General features: G+C 43.7%; 1 protein-coding gene across 1 annotated transcript; it reads left to right on the top strand.

Moving 5' to 3' along the window:
- The first annotated feature begins 1,663 nt into the window (after positions 1 to 1,663).
- On the top strand, positions 1,664 to 10,886 carry LOC142378144 (NLR family CARD domain-containing protein 3-like). Its single transcript, XM_075462372.1, has 7 exons — positions 1,664 to 1,733; positions 1,843 to 3,631; positions 3,719 to 3,892; positions 4,537 to 4,710; positions 5,081 to 5,242; positions 10,113 to 10,159; positions 10,286 to 10,886. Exons 1-7 carry the CDS (start codon positions 1,664 to 1,666, stop codon positions 10,816 to 10,818), a joined length of 2,949 nt encoding a protein of 982 aa, XP_075318487.1. The 3' UTR covers positions 10,819 to 10,886.

Genomic DNA, 10,886 nt, shown 5'->3' with positions numbered 1-10,886 from the left:
ACTGTGATATATTTGACTGACCCAGTCTCTCTTCAATTTGGCGGCCTCTGAATCAGTCAAGTGGGTCTCTTGTAAAAAGGCTATATGGGTTTGTTGGGACTTAAGGTATGATAAACATTTTTTCCTTTTCACTGGATTTTGTAACCCGTTTACATTCCAGGATACTATCCTTATGCAATTGGCCATGATTTAACAAATACCTTACGTGGACCATAGTCAAATGATAACTCGCATAGAGGGAGGTGAAAGATGAAAAAAATGAAAGAGGAGGTGCCGCCCCGCTGCCTGTCAAAACCCCGGTTAACCACAACATACAAAAAACCTTGTGTAAAACTCCTTCGGAACATAGAACACCAAACGACCCCCCACCCGCCCCCTTTTCTCTCTCACTTTTGAGAGACCCACCGCAAACAGGGTCCATGAGTCACACACAGATGATCCCCCTTAGAAGCCCCCCCACCACCCTTCAAAAGTCACCTGATAGTCGTCTCCTTTTACAATATGCCACACATATAAGCCACTGTATGTAGCACGCACATATGTGCGTGCATAAACCTAACAGCAGTTTTTCCACAATCTTAAAATATTAGCTATATACCTCGGGATCGAAACCCAAACAGAAGAAAAAAAGAAAAAGACAAAAAAAAAAAACAGCGCATCCATTTCCATTATTCTGACATCGCCGGCTCTAAATAAACTTAAAAGTAAATTATGACATGCCGTGTCACCTTTGGCTTAGTAAAATGCAAACATAAAGAGGACCACTCAGGTTATTTCACGGTCTTGGGCCGCTATATAGCCCCCTTGATGCTGAACCAGTTGGATAACGTCCCATACTCACTGCGTCTTGAACGTATTCGGAAATCAGGTGGAAAAATAATGAGATTAAAAGTCATGTCCTGTTGGATTACGCCATCTGGATCCTTATATCGTGTATTGGCCAAACTGTCAGCATCGGAGTAAAGTTCAGGTGTCGTCCCCTGGTGTTCTCAGCCGTCCGGTCTCCTCCTTGTTGAGAAAGCCCATTGCCTTTCTGTGATCCGTAAATTTCATCCTTTTCCCCTTCCATGTGAAGCGTAGTTCGGCCGGGTACGTGAGGGTGAAGCGCACATCCAGATTGTCCAGCCGGCTCCTGGCATCCGTGAACTTTCTCCTCTTCTCTGCCGTCTCTTTAGTCATGTCGGGGGGAAAATGACAGCCTGCAGCCTACCCAGATCACATCCTCTTTATTCCTGTATTTCTGCCTTGCAGCTGCCAACACTCGTTCTCTCTCTAAGAAACTTAGAAACCGCATGATAATGGGCCTGGGTGGTCGGTCTTCATCGGGTATTGGTATCGGGGCACGGTGCACCCGCTGCAGCTGTGATTCAAATCAATCCCCAGGATCTCGGAAATTATTTTCTTCACGCAGTCTGTCGGGTTTCTACCTTCAAGCTTTTCTTTCAGGCCGACGAGTCGCAGATTTTGGCGTCTGTCTCTATTGGCAGCGTCTTCAACTGCCTGGTGCAACTCCTCACACTTTTTAGCACTTTTATCCGCTGTTTGACGAAGTTGGTGGTTCTCGTCCTCTAACAGGGAGATGCGGTTTTCTGCTTCATCCAGCCAGGTCAGTATCCCGTTGACATCTGTTCTGAGACCGGCACTGGCCTCCTTAATTTCGGTCATGTCCGCTTGCAAAGCCGCCAAGAGTTTCCCGACCTGTCCCATCTCTTGTGTAGCTTTCTCTGGGGACCGTTGCAGCCAAGACACCTCTGCCGTTGAACTCTCCTTTACCGGTTCCCGTCATGTTGTCCGCGCCCTCTGTCACGTGACCCACTGATGTTATTTCTTGTCTTCATTCAGAACTTTGTGGACGTAAACTTAAATCTGCCCTGAAGAAGAAGTTCCAGTGTGTGTTTGAGGGGATTCCTAAAGCAGGAAAGCCAACCCTTCTGAATCAGATCTACACAGAGCTCTACATCACAGAGGGAGGGACCGGAGAGGTCAATGATGAGCATGAGGTCAGACAGATTGAAGCAGCATCCAGGAAAGCAGGCAGAGCAGAAACATCCATCAGACAAGAAGACATCTTTAAAGTCCCACCTGGAAGAGATGAACCAGTCAGAACAGTGATGACAAAGGGAGTGGCTGGCATTGGGAAAACAGTTTTAACACAGAAGTTCACTCTGGACTGGGCTGAAGGCAAAGCCAACCAGGACATCCAGCTCATGTTTCCATTCACTTTCAGAGAGCTGAATCTGCTGAAAGAGGAAAAGTTCAGCTTGGTGCAGCTTGTTCATCACTTCTTTACTGAGACCAAAGAAGCAGGAATCTGCAGCTTTGAACAGTTCCAGGTTGTGTTCATCTTTGATGGTCTGGATGAGTGTCGACTTCCTCTGGACTTCCACAACAAGGAGCCCCTGACCGATGCTACAGAGCCCACCTCAGTGGATGTGCTGCTGACAAACCTCATCAGGGGGAAGCTGCTTCCCTCTGCTCGCCTCTGGATAACCACACGACCTGCAGCAGCCAATCAGATCCCTCCTGGCTGTGTTGGCATGGTGACAGAGGTCAGAGGGTTCACTGACCCACAGAAGGAGGAGTACTTCAGGAAGAGATTCACAGATGAGGAGCAGGCCAGCAGGATCATCTCCCACATCCAGACATCTCGAAGCCTCCACATCATGTGCCACATCCCGGTCTTCTGCTGGATCACTGCTACAGTTCTGGAGGATGTGTTGGAAACCAGAGAGGGAGGAGAGCTGCCCAACACCCTGACTGAGATGTACATCCACTTCCTGGTGGTTCAGGCCAAAGTGAAGAAGGTCAAGTATGATGGAGGAGCTGAGACGGATCCACACTGGAGTCCAGAGAGCAGGAAGATGATTGAGTCTCTGGGAAAACTGGCTTTTGAGCAGCTGCAGAAAGGAAACCTGATCTTCTATGAATCAGACCTGACAGAGTGTGGCATCGATATCTCAGCAGCCTCAGTGTACTCAGGAGTGTTCACACAGATCTTTAGAGAGGAGAGAGGGCTGTACCAGGAGAAGGTGTTCTGCTTCATCCATCTGAGTGTTCAGGAGTTTCTGGCTGCTCTTCATGTGCATCTGACCTTCATCAACTCTGGAGTCAACCTGATGGTGGAACAAAAAACAACCTCTGAGTGGTCAAACATATTTAACAAACCTAATCTAAAACATCTCCATCAGAGTGCTGTGGACAGGGCCTTACAGAGTCCAAATGGACACCTGGACCTGTTCCTCCGCTTCCTCCTGGGTCTTTCCCTGCAGACCAATCAGAGGCTCCTACGAGGCCTGCTGACACAGACAGGAAGTAGCTCACAGACCAATCAGGAAACAGTCGATTACATAAAGGAGGAGATCAGTGAGAATCTGTCTGCAGAGAGAAGCATCAATCTGTTCCACTGTCTGAATGAACTGAATGATCGTTCTCTAGTGGAGAAGATCCAACAGTCCCTGAGTTCAGGAAGTCTCTCCACAGATTATCTCTCTCCTGCTCAGTGGTCAGCTCTGGGCTTCATCTTACTGTCATCAGGAAAACATTTGGATGAGTTTGACCTGAAGAAATACTCTGCTTCAGAGGAGGCTCTTCTGAGGCTGCTGCCAGTGGTCAAAGCCTCCAACAAAGCTCTGTGAGTACAGATATAGAGGGATGTGTATACTGCTGCTGTTTTTATAGGAGAGAAAGTCACAGATTTATCTCATTATTCCCTCCTCAGACTGAGTGGCTGTAACCTCTCAGAGAGAAGCTGTGCAGCTCTGTCCTCAGCTCTCAGCTCCCAGTCCTCCAGCCTGACAGAACTGAATCTGAGTAACAACGACCTGCAGGATTCAGGAGTGAAGCAGCTGTCTGATGGACTGAAGAGTCCAAACTGTAACCTGGAAGCTCTCAGGTCAGGATTAATTAACCTTTTAAACTGAGAGTTGATATAATTCTGTCTTAATTTAATGATAAAACAGCTGCCAGGTGCCTTGATCAATGAAGTAGATTAATCCGTTCTGGTTTTCTGGCTTAACTAACCTAAACAATCGATATCATGCAGTAAAACAATGTTGGATGTGTAATGTAATGTGGATTATATGATGGTGTATATCTCCACTCAGTGTTTCTTCTCACCTTCATCACACACAGTGGAGCCATATAATCTGGGAGTGCAGCAGATGAGACTCAATTAAAAACAAGATCAGCAAAACAGTCGTAGAGACTCTCACTCTGGGGTGAAATGAAACAAGTGCACACCAGTGGCGTGAGATAATTACATTATCACAAAGATGATGATGTGCTGATAGACAACAGATTTTGAGACTTTGTCACTGAGAAACTGCAGTTCCAAGGTTCAAATGCTTCGCCACCATGTTGACTCCTTGTTTCACTCACCGTGTTTTGAGCATTTAAGAACCACCACATGGAAAACAAGGTTATAAACCTGATATCAGGAGGTGATATAGATGGTCTTTCAGTCTTTATGCAGCATTCGAGCCGTTTCATTTGGATCACAGCTGTTCTTTGTCCTTTTTCCTGTTATTCCCTCCTCAGACTGAGTGTCTGTAACCTCTCAGAGAGAAGCTGTGCAGCTCTGTCCTCAGCTATCAGCTCCCAGTCCTCCAGGCTGACAGAACTGGACCTGAGTAACAACGACCTGCAGGATTCAGGAGTGAAGCAGCTGTCTGATGGACTGAAGAGTTCAATCTGTAACCTGGAAGCTCTCAGGTCAGGATTCTCTGCTGTTTCAGCTTCATGCAGTCTCTGTGATGCAATAACATCTGTTACATTTAAATTCAAATAATCACATCAACTGAATAAAATGGTTTGTTGTTGAAACTCATTCAATTTAATGAAGCTACATTATCAACAGTTCCTCATTTAAATTGATTTAACATCTAAGAAACTTGGTGCATGGTTGTTTGTCTCTGGTGGACTGGCGATCTGCTGGCCTCTCGCCCAATGACAGCTGGGATAGGCTCCAGCCCCCCACGATCCTTAGTTGGATTAAGCGGGGTTAGAAAATGGATGGATGGATGTGAGAAACTCAGATGAATAAAATGAAACAGACACCAGTTGTGTTGCTCTGTGTCTGCAGCCTGTCAGGCTGTCTGATCACAGAGGAAGGCTGTGCTTCTCTGGCTGAAGCTGTGACCTCCAACCCCTCCCATCTGAGAGAGCTGGACCTGAGCTACAACCATCCAGGAGACTCAGGAGGGAAGCTGCTGAGGGCTGCACTGAAGGATCCACACAAACTCAGGTATGGAGAGGCCTGCTGCAGCCTCACAATGTCTGATATAGAGGAGGAAGAGCAGGGAACATGTTCTCTGTCCTGCACTCATCCCTGTGCTTTTGCTTCCTGCTGAGTGTTACATGAACAATCACACATGTAGGAGCCTGTTTCCTTTGCCCAGCAGAAACACTGGTTGGACAGAAACAGCAGATATTTGAGGTCTCCAAGGAGAACATCTGCAGGAACAACAGTGAGAAGGGTCTGTTGGTCAGAGTTGATTCAGTTTGGACAGGTATCTGCATGTTAAAGGAACAGTCTGTCATTTAAACATCCTTTTGGTCTCTGACTCTGATTCATTTGCAGAGATGGGTCCAGGCCATGTTAGCCTAGCTTAGCACAAAGGTTTATAAAACTGTGTGCACGTTCAGGTAAAGTTCCCTTTATAAATCACAGTCCACGTGGAAATGTGCACATATGGATTAGAGTTGTGTCCCTCCCTCCATACGCCCAGGTTTAACCATAAATGGTGGTTGCAGAGCACATCATACATGTTGATGCTCAGCTCCTGCTGATTGGAGGCTCCTGATCACAGCAACACACCCAGAAAGTGAATTTAGATGAGACAGACATCAAGGTCCATTTGCAGAAGGAAGCAATTTGAACACTCGTTCCATCCGAATTCTTTCATCCATGTTGTTATTCATTGGTGCCAATGCTCTGAGCAACATCACACACGAGTGTCATTGCAGCATTTATCGTTTTCCTTCAATCACCTGCAAACACCTGATCAAAATGAAGGTGAGAGTCAGTGGAACCCCTCACCCTGATAGGATTTGAAATGAGGGATTTGACAGGAAAGCACAAGTTGTTTCCTTCTTCAGGCTCCTGAGGTTTTGCTCGCTGCGTTCTGATATGGACTCATGAGTCAGGATGACTGTGAGAGCTGTCACTGGGTTTCTGTCCAGACTTTGTCCGTTTACAGTCGGTAAGACACACAAGGGAGGTGACTGGACAATGCAGAGTGTGTGTGTTGAGATGATGATGGTGTCATCAGTTAGCCCGGTTAACGTGGTTGATGTGAAAAGGACTCAGTATATTCACAGCTAATATTGACCACCAGTGTCAGTCCAACGTCTCCTCTGCAGTCAGGGCTTTCAAAGTTGGATGATGAGATGGCGCTGACTCAGTAATGAGATGAATGTGATCCATGATTTAAGTTTGCTTCTGCCTTTTACAGCTGAAAGTTTACTATGGAACAGTTCTGGTGCTTTAAATAACAGCTGCTCTGAATATTTGTTCTATGAGAGACTCTCAGGTCTATTTTCCACCACCTCACCATCTGTGTCTCCTAAAGGCTCATACACATGGCTCAGAGTTTGTGTACAGGTGTGCACATTCCCGTGTTTTTACAGATTAATAAATGAGTCACTTTGTGCCTCCTGTGAGTTGATAATCATGGGGATCTTCCCCTGGACCGGCTCTCTGACAGCTCCAACACATTCAGAGAACAGTGTGTGGAACTGGATGTGTTTCAGCTCAGAGATAAAGCCACCAGAGCAAACTTCAACAATCCTCTGAGCTCCACATGACATCAGACCGACTGACGGAGCACACAGATGCCCTGCCTCTGGAGTTTGTGGTGTTAGTGATCACTGCTCCATCCCCTGGGTCAGAGACACTAACATCACTCAGTCTCTAATGATCAGCTCAGGAAATGAGAAGCATTTGAATCTTCAGGATCTTTTACTGTGCTTTTTATTATTATTATTATTATTATTAACTTTATTTGTTATAGAGGGACAGTGTACACTAATTGACATTTCACAAAGAAAATGTAAATGCACCCAATTATAGCCAAAAGGCTAGTTTCCATTGGTAGTCCCCCTGCCAGAAGGAGCATGGCAAAATTACCTAATAATTAAAAGAATAAATTACAGCAAAAAAGCAAGCAAAACAAAAATAAAACAATTACAATACATATAAAAAACAGACGTGTAACACATCTGTCTACAACCCACCCAAACCCAACACACACACATTCACAAAAGATACCCCCCCCCCACACACACACACACAAAACCCCTCTAATCTCATACACTAATGCTGACAGAGTTGGTTGTCTATCAGCCATTTCTTTAATTTGAATTTGAATGAACAATAAGAACTGGACTCTCTTATGTTTTGTGGGATTGTATTCCACTGACCAGCTGCTTTATAAGTGAAAACTGACTGACCAAAAGTTGATTTCTTGTAAGGCACTACACAATCACCTCTAGCAGCCCCTCTAGTAACACTGGTTGCAGATGATCTAAATTGCAGCAGGCTGCAGAGTGGTGGTGGAGCTAAGCTGTGTCGGATTTGATATACAAGACAACAATTTTTAAACATAACAAGATTGTTCCAACTTAGAAGCCTATATTTGTTAAGTATTGGACAGTGATGAAAAGATCTTGGTTTTTTATCTAAAATCTTGACAGCTTGTTTATATAAAGATATTATCGGCTTTAATGTCGTGGAGTTTGCAGTGGCCCATGTTGGTAGACAGTAATTAACATGTGACATTATAAGAGAGAACATGTACATTTTTGCAGCCTCTGTTGACATATAATTTCTAAGATGCCTAAAAATTTTAAGTGTAAAGTTTGTGATCCTACTCACCTTTTTAACATGTTGCTTGAAAGTCAGGTTACTGTCCAAAATAGTGCCTAAATATTTATATTAATTTACAATTTGAATTCTCTGCCCTGAAATGAAAACATCAGGCTCTGTATAAGATTTTTTTATTTTAGCAAAGAACATGGCTACAGTTTTAGAAGTGTTAAGTTGTAAATGACAATTATTCAACAAATTTGAAACATTAATCATTACTTTTGTCAGCTGTACTGCAACCTCAGAGTGATTTTTACCTTTAATAAAAATGACAGTATCATCTGCATACATGAGGATCTCACTGCCTTGGCACACAGATGGAAGGTCATTTATATAAAGACTGAAAAGAATTGGACCCAAAATTGAGCCTTGGGGTACCCCTGTTACAAGATCTTTAAAGGAGGATCTTGTATTTTGTATTTTAACACATTGAGAGCGATTCGTAAGATATGATTTAAACCAGTTAGATGTATACTGAGAAAAATTAAACTGAACAAATTTTGACTGAAGAATATTATGATTAACTGTATCAAACGCTTTTCGTAAATCCAGAAATATTGCCCCAACCACGCCCCCTCTGTCTATCAAAGACTTAACTATTTCAACAAAATAAACAGTTGCCGTTTCTGTTGAGTGGTGTGCCCTAAATCCATGTTGCATCGGATGTAGGAGTTGGCTAGAATTTAGATGAAGAATTAGTTGGTCCGCCGCTAACTTTTCTATGACTTTGGACATAACAGGGAGAATACTTATTGGTCTATAATTTGAAACTAACTGCGGGTCATCATTCTTAAAGATAGGAACAACAACTGCAGGCTTCCAATATTGAGGGAAGCTCCTTCGACCCTGAGTCAGAGAAATATTTACAATATGTGTGATTGGTTTAATCAATGAACCTGCACACTCCCTGATCATAGCAGAGTCCATTTCATAAACATCTTTTGAAGATTTAGGTTTGAGTGAATCAATCACTTTCAATACTTGCGCTTCAGAGACTCTTTCAAAATTAAAAATGGGTCCTGGTATTAGTTCCTTGGGTCCTGGTATTAGTTCCTTGATATCATATTGCTGGTTTAAGGAAAAACTGTTGGCAATGGTAGCTACCGAATCTACAAAATAATGATTTAATGCTTCAGCTACATCCATTGCCTCATTTGTTAGTGTCATTAATTCTCAGTTCGATCTGTTTTCTAGCATTGTTTTGTCCAGATAGTTTCTTTATTTGCTGCCATGTCATTTTAGAGTTTCCCTTATTATTTACTATTATCTCAAGGAAGTAATTTGCCTTGGCTTTTCTAAGTTCTTTTGTCACCTTATTCCTTATTAATGTAAATTTAAGTCTGTCACTTGTCAATTTAGACTTCAATGATGCTTTTAGGATCTGATCTTGTTCTTTCATCATTTGAAGTATACTTTCATTTATCCACGGAAGGGAAGCCCTTTTATTTTTATTTCTAGACATTTTTGAAAATTCTTTAATACGTTTATGCAGTTTATCCACAAAATACTGGCTAGTAAAGTCCAGATTATCTGATTTCATTAATTCATCCCATTTTATATTCTGCACATCATTTTTAAAATCTTCCTTTTTATTCTTTGGTATCTTCATATAATCCATGCTCTGTGCAGAAACAGAGCCTTTCTTTCCATTTGTGTTTGTGTTTGCAGATTGAATGTTTCTGACAGACGTATCTTGTTGCTTTTCGGGTCCTGTGGAGGTAACCTGCTGCTGTAGCTCATCGCAGTCAGTCTGCCGTGCTTCCACGTCAGCTTTCCAACAGGAAGATATGAAAGGATTGGCCATCTTTGCAGTTCTACTCTGAACATTTGTGCTGCTGATCAGTCTCTGATGAAGGACGTGGAACTCTGACTGAATGAAGCAGAGAACAACCTGGAGGACACAAGCTAACCATGTTTTCTAGCTGAGATAACTCTGTAGCATGAATTAAAAGCAGCTGTACTGGTACACTCACCACTGTTGTGCTGTTAGCTTTAACAACAGCTCTAATAATCCAAGAAGAGAGGTTGCAGCTCTGGCTCAGATCAGGAAAAGATGCCTGAAAGAAGCAGTTTGTTTTTGTCAGTGTTGATCAGACAGCTTTCATCCTAGTTTCCAGGTACTTCATTCCAGTGGATGTATCCAGATGTTGGACTGTTCCTTTCTCAGTGTAGAACAATGTGTGTGAGAGCCATGTAATGTCCATGTTTGATGCAGACGGTGCTGCTCTGACCCCCCTCCTCCTTTCAGGGTGGAGCCTGCTGGAGAACGATGGCTGACACCAGGTCTGAGGAAGTGTGAGTGTGTTCTTCATCTGATTCATGACATCCAGCCATCTTCACACTGTCACATCACTCATTGATCAAAGTGAACAGATGATAGATCAATAACTGCAGCTGAACTGTGTTTGTTCTCTCCATCAGATTCCTGCCAACTCATAATCGACACAAACACAGTGAACAGAAACCTGAAACTGTCTTACTACAACACAAAAGTGACATGTGTGGAGGAGGTTCAGTCCTATCCTGATCATCCAGACAGATTTGATGGCCTGTGTCAGCTGCTGTGTAGAAACGTTCTGACTGGTCGCTGTTACTGGGAGGTCGAGTGGAGAGGAGGAGTTTATATATCAGTGAGTTACAGAGGAATCAGTAGACGAGGCACTGACTGTTTGCTTGGATGGAACAATCAGTCCTGGAGTCTGAGCTGCTCTGATGAAGGTTACTCTGTCTGTCACAATAAGAGAGGAACAATCATCTCCTCCTCCTCCTCCTCCTCCTCTGTCTCTAACAGAGCAGCAGTGTATGTGGACCGTCCTGCTGGCACTCTGTCCTTCTACAGAGTCTCCTCTGACACTCTGATCCACCTCCACACCTTCAGCACCACATTCACTGAAGAACCTCTGCATCCTGGATTCTGGTTCGGTTCACCTGGTTCCTCAGTGTCTCTGTGCTGAGTATACAGAGTGTCCTCCTGTCAGAGAATCCCTGTTGAACAGATAGTTCAGTCTGTTCATGTCAGTCT

This window comes from Odontesthes bonariensis, chromosome 4 (assembly GCF_027942865.1).
Source record: "Odontesthes bonariensis isolate fOdoBon6 chromosome 4, fOdoBon6.hap1, whole genome shotgun sequence".
NCBI lineage: Eukaryota > Metazoa > Chordata > Actinopteri > Atheriniformes > Atherinopsidae > Odontesthes > Odontesthes bonariensis.
Note: the sequence above shows the minus strand (reverse complement) of the source record. Positions and strands in the feature narration are given on the sequence as shown.